General features: G+C 38.0%; 1 protein-coding gene across 7 annotated transcripts in view; it reads right to left on the reverse strand.

Moving 5' to 3' along the window:
• The window catches only part of LOC126335214 (nuclear distribution protein nudE-like 1), a 161,136-nt gene extending 156,031 nt beyond the window's left edge, over window positions 1-5,105 (reverse strand). For 2 of the 7 annotated variants that reach the window (XM_049998241.1, XM_049998239.1), the window contains exons 1-2: window positions 4,815-4,899; window positions 4,241-4,335 (exon numbers count right to left, since the gene is read on the reverse strand). In XM_049998241.1, the coding sequence (XP_049854198.1) occupies window positions 4,241-4,335; window positions 4,815-4,817 (98 nt within the window). In that variant the 5' untranslated portion in view covers window positions 4,818-4,899. Of the gene's footprint in view, window positions 1-4,240; window positions 4,336-4,437 lie in introns of all 7 variants that reach the window. The other 5 variants (XM_049998240.1, XM_049998238.1, XM_049998237.1 and 2 more) reach the window with 4 other exon arrangements.
• Window positions 5,106-6,000: the final 895 nt, after the last annotated feature.

The raw sequence follows: 6,000 nt of genomic DNA on the forward strand, positions 1-6,000 counted from the left end.
TCACCACAACTTTGACAGGACTACAAATAATAGTTTTAATAAAGGTAAGTTGCTGACCCATTTCGCCTGTATCCTGCTGGAGGTTCATAAACTTGTTTATGAGTCAGGCCATTGTTCATCTTCTTAACTTTTACTAATGTTAAGATGAAGCTGCCCATTGCAGACCACTGTTTGTTGATCTAAAAATATTAACTGTAATTAAATTTTACACTTTCATTGTTCTCTGTATACAAAGAATAACATGTCAGAATAATCAACTTTACAGAATTCCATTATCATGGCATTAGAAATAACACGCATGTTGATGTACCATAGTGTAAACTGTCTGAATCAATGAACAGCTACAATGTGGTGGGTACAAAAACGTTCACCAAACTGCCTCTAGAATGGATAGGACCCCCATTCACTTCATCTAAGCACAGACTATACAGTTGATTAGTCAATAATCCTCTTTACTTAGTTAATGAATTTTATGAATATGAAAAGGTGACACCATAGTGCAAATTCTTTGGAGAGAGTACCACAACTCTTTAACATTGTTAATGCAAGACACTTTGTTCAAATGGTAATTATTTGACATTATTGGAAACATATTGTAGTTTTAACATTTATGATATAATTTCATTTTGTGTACATGTATTTATATACATTTGTAACTTTACTGCCGTAACAGATTAAAGATAATAAAATTTTGTTTATGTATTACTTATATTCTTCATCTGCAGTAAAAGTTAGGCGACTTGTATACGTCACTGATAACACGTTGGCAGAGTTAATGTCTGATTACTATTACTCTATTTAACACCCACACAGAAATAAAACAGAACTATACACCCTGTACAGATTTTCAGCTGCAGAAATAAATTATTTAGATGCACTGGAGGTACACCGCAACAGTGATGAAATCCACCCCCAAGGATGCCGTTATCAGGAGAAAGAAAACTGGCATTCTACGGATCGGAGCGTGGAATGTCAGATCCCTTAATCGGGCAGGTAGGTTAGAAAATTTAAAAAGGGAAATGGATAGGTTAAAGTTAGATATAGTGGGAATTAGTGAAGTTTGGTGGCAGGAGAAACAAGACTTCTGGTCAGGTGACTACAGGGTTATAAACACAAAATCAAATAGGGGTAATGCAGGATTAGGTTTAATAATGAATAGGAAAATAGGAATGTGGGTAAGCTACTACAAAAAGCATAGTGAACGCATTATTGTGGCCAAGATAGATACGAAGCCCACACCTACTACCGTAGTACAAGTTTATATGCCAACTAGCTCTGCAGATGACGAAGAAATTGAAGAAATGTATGATGAAATAAAAGAAGTTATTCAGATAGTGAAGGGAGACGAAAATTTGATAGTCATGGGTGACTGGAATTCAGGTGTCGGAAAAGGGAGAGAAGGAAACGTAGTAGGTGAATATGGATTGGGGCTAAGAAATGAAAGAGGAAGCCGCCTGGTAGTATTTTGCACAGATCACAACTTAATCATAGCTAACACTTGGTTTCAGAATCATGAAAGGAGGTTGTATACATGAAAGAACCCTGGAGATACTAAAAGGTATCAGACAGATTATACAATGGTAAGACAGAGATTTAGGAACCAGGTTTTAAATTCTAAGACATTTCCAGGGGCAGATGTGGACTCTGACCACAATCTATTGGTTATGAAATGTAGGTTAAAACTGAAGAAACTGCAAGAAGGTGGGAATTTAAGGACTTGGATAAACTGAAAGAACCAGAGGTTGTACAGAGTTTCAGGGAGAAATTAAGGGAACAATTGACAGAAATGGGGGAAAGAAACACAGTAGAAGAAGAATGGGTAGCTTTGAGGGATGAAGTAGTGAAGGCAGCAGAGGATCAAGTAGGTAAAAAGACGAGGGCTAGTAGAAATCCTTGGGTAACAGAAGAAATATTTAATTTAATTGATGACAGGAGAAAATATAAAAATGCAGTAAATGAAGCAGGCAAAAAGGAATACAAACGTCTCAAAAATGAGATCGACAGGAAGTGCAAAAATGGCTAAGCAGGGATGGCTAGAGGACAAATGTAAGAATGTAGAGGCTTAGCTCACTAAGGGTAAGATAGATACTGCCTACAGGAAAATTAAAAGAGACCTTTGGAGAAAAGAGAACCACTTGTATGAATATCAAGAGCTCAGATGGAAACCCAGTTCTAAGCAAAGAAGAGAAAGCAGAAAGGTGGAAGGCGTATATAGAGTGTCTATACAAGGGCAATGTACTTCAGGAAAATATTATGGAAATGGACGAGAATGTAGATGAAGTGGGAGATACGATACTGCGTGAAGAGTTTGACAGAGCACTGAAAGACCTGAGTCAAAACAAGGCCCCCGGAGTAGACAACATTCCATTGGAACTACTGACGGCCTTGGGAGAGCCAGTCCTGACAAAACTGTACCATCTGGTGAGCAAGATGTATGAAACAGGCGAAATACCCTCAGACTTCAAGAAGAATATAATAATTCCAATCCCAAAGAAAGCAGGTGTTGACAGATGTGAAAATTACCGAACTATCAGTTTAATAAATCACAGTTGCAAAATACTAACACTAATTCTTTACAGACGAATGGAAAAACTAGTAGAAGCCGACCTCGGAGAAGATCAGTTTGGATTCCGTAGAAATGTTGGAACACGTGAGGCAATACTGACCTTACGACTTATCTTAGAAGAAAGATTAAGGAAAGGCAAACCTATGTTTCTAGCATTTGTAGACTCAGAGAAAGCTTTTGACAATGTTGACTGGAATACTCTCTTTCACAATCTAAAGGTGGAAGGGGTAAAATACAGGGAGCGAAAGGCTACTTACAATTTGTACAGAAACCAGATGGCAGTTATAAGAGTCAAGGGACATGAAAGGGGAGCAGTGGTTGGGAAGGGAGTAAGACAGGGTTGCAGCCTCTCCCCGATGTTATTCAATCTGTATACTGAGCAAGCAGTAAAGGAAACAAAAGAAAAATTTGGAGTAGGTATTAAAATCCATGGAGAAGAAATAAAAACTTTGAGGTTCGCCGATGACATTGTAATTCTGTCAGAGACAGCAAAGGACCTGGAAGAGCAATTGAACGGAATGGAGTGTGTCTTGAAAGGAGGATATAAGATGACCATCAACAAAAGCAAAACGAGGATAATGGAATGTAGTCGAATTAATTCGGGTGATGCTAATGGAAGTAGATTAGGAAATAAGACACTTAAAGTAGTAAAGGAGTTTTGCTATTTGGGGAGCAAAATAATTGATGATGGTCGAAGTAGAGAGGATATAAAATGTAGACTGGCAATGGCAAGGAAAGCGTTTCTGAAGAAGAGAAATTTGTTAACATCGAGTCTAGATTTAAGTGTCAGGAAGTCATTTCTGAAAGTATTTGTATGGAGTGTAGCCATGTATGGAAGTGAAACATGGACGATAAATAGTTTGGACAAGAAGAGAATAGAAGCTTTCGAAATGTGGTGCTACAGAAGAATGCTGAAGATTAGATGGGTAGATCACATAACTAATGTGGAGGTATTGAATAGGATTGGGGAGAAGAGAAGTTTGTGGCACAACTTGACCAGGAGAAGGGATCGGTTGGTAGGACATGTTCTGAGGCATCAAGGGATCACCAATTTAGTATTGGAGGGCAGCGTGGAAGGTAAAAATCGTAGAGGGAGACCAAGAGATGAATACACTAAGCAGATTCAGAACGATGTAGGTTGCAGTAGGTACTGGGAGATGAAGAAGCTTGAACAAGATAGAGTAGCATGGAGAGCTGCATCAAACAGGTCTCAGGACTGGAGACAACAACAACACGGTTTATTCAAAATTTGCCTTATTTGTAGCCATTACACTTACAGTTCAGTTAATTCTTTAGGCACGTTGTGCAAGTGGTTTATAACATATCAGAAAGGATTGTTACTCAATTGAGCCAATCAATCCTATTTAACTTGATACTATGTGCCAATAATGGCAATAATAAAAACGGAACTTGGCACTCCATGAAACTGTATTTAGCCCAACTTACTAACTGTCCTCTTCTGGATATTAATGGAGAGAAACCCAATGTCAGGTATTGTGGTACTGTGAGATTTTATATAATCAATTACAGAGAAGTTCCAATGTGGAGAAATTCAAACTGTTGAGAAGTGCCCTCCTCCCTCCGCCACCCTCCCATCCTAAGGACGTTCAACATGTCATAAAAGTTGAAATGGTATAATACTAGAAATTTCCATTCAAACGATAAAATACTTACTCTTGCCTCAACTGGTGTATAACATTTTTAAGAAAATCGATGTCTTCACTACTGTCTATGACGTCTCGCTGTTCCATCGCATCGCACATTGCATCCTAGAAAAGAAAAAAAAAAATGTGCTAACTCTGTATAACTGAAGAACTAACGTTGAGGATTTTAATTTTCTTTTGGCATATTTAACTTTACGGAGGTCTTACAGACATGCGAAACAAGACACTGTAGGTACACAATCACAACCCCAACAACAAATTAGTAAGGGTGTCGACTCATAGCCCCGATGCGTCAGCCAGCACGAAGTGGTGACATGAAGATCTCACAACAGATAACAACGCACTTACGTCCTAGTACACACTGCCTAAAATCAAATGCTGTATCTGCTCTAATGTCCCAACGGAAGAAACTATCAAATTGCTGAAAATCAAAACAAATAGATCAACACATACGTCACTTCTAACACCTACGAACACGCCAGTTCTTTACCATTCACACGTAAATCAATATAAAGGATGACGTTGGCTGCGAAATTATCCTAAATATACACTTCGAAATCAAAACAAATTTAAAATACACTAACCATATTCCCAACATATATTCACACAAAACCGTTAACAGCACATAATTATATCGATTGTTTCCGTTATCGTTCTATGTTGTACGACCATCATCTCTCGAGTCTCGAAGCAGGCTACTAATCGAAGAAAATATATATTCAGTCTTGTTGAAATCTGTAGTTGTTATAAATTAAAGATTGTGGAGGGAGAACACAATCAGCTACAAATACTCATTTAAACGTATAAACAGTTTTAAATCCCTGTATAGGCAATGTCAGGGTTACTTTATCCTTGCTGGATTTTATGAACTCCACGGCTGCTATGCTGTTAAAGGGTTGTAGAGGAGAACGCAATTAGCTACAAACAGTAATAGTACTTGTTGCTGGTTGCGCTGCCCTTGAAAATGCTTAAATATATATTTAGACATGATATAAATTGATATAGTAGGCCCTTTAGTGTCGGACAGGTTTTACAAGAAAACCCAAAGTAAGAATTTTCACATTATTAATTGATCTATGTTGTCTTCTGCAGATTCAGGCCTTGAATAAATCATAAGATGTTTTATTACATCACAGATAACAATGCTGAGGCCTGTAAGTCGCTTAAACATACCATAGCGTGTTTATCTCGTAAGGATGTCATTGCTGAGGAGCGTGTTTATCTCGTAAGGATGTCATTGCTGAGGACATCTATCTTCATACACTGCAAACCGCTGTCAAATGCATGTCAGATCATACTTCCCATTATAAGAGCATCTTCCCGTTGTATTCATGTATGGAACGCTAGAAGATCACTTAAACGCCTCTGTATGAGCTATAAGTAGTCTAATCTAGTCCACGTGGTTCCTACGGCAGCGATACATAGGGCATTTTAGTCATAGGGCATTTTACTGTCTTTCTGGATTCGTCACTTAAATTTGGTTCTTGAAACTTTCTAAGCATGTTCTCATGGGATAATTTGTGTCTATCTTCAAGTGTTTATGCTTCACTGTTTTCAGCATCTCCATAACACTCCCCTATGGGTCAAAGAAACCTATGACTATTGATACTGCTTGTTTGCATACGTATGCTCAATATTCCTTGTTAGTCTATTTGGTATGGCTTCTACACACTTGAGCAACATTCTTGGATACGTCACACCAGAGCTTCTAACCACTCTCTTATACAGACTAATTGTATCTGTCTACTATTCTACCGTATAGAGCTGTAC

Source organism: Schistocerca gregaria, chromosome 2, assembly GCF_023897955.1.
Source record: "Schistocerca gregaria isolate iqSchGreg1 chromosome 2, iqSchGreg1.2, whole genome shotgun sequence".
In the NCBI taxonomy this organism is placed as follows: Eukaryota; Metazoa; Arthropoda; class Insecta; order Orthoptera; family Acrididae; genus Schistocerca; species Schistocerca gregaria.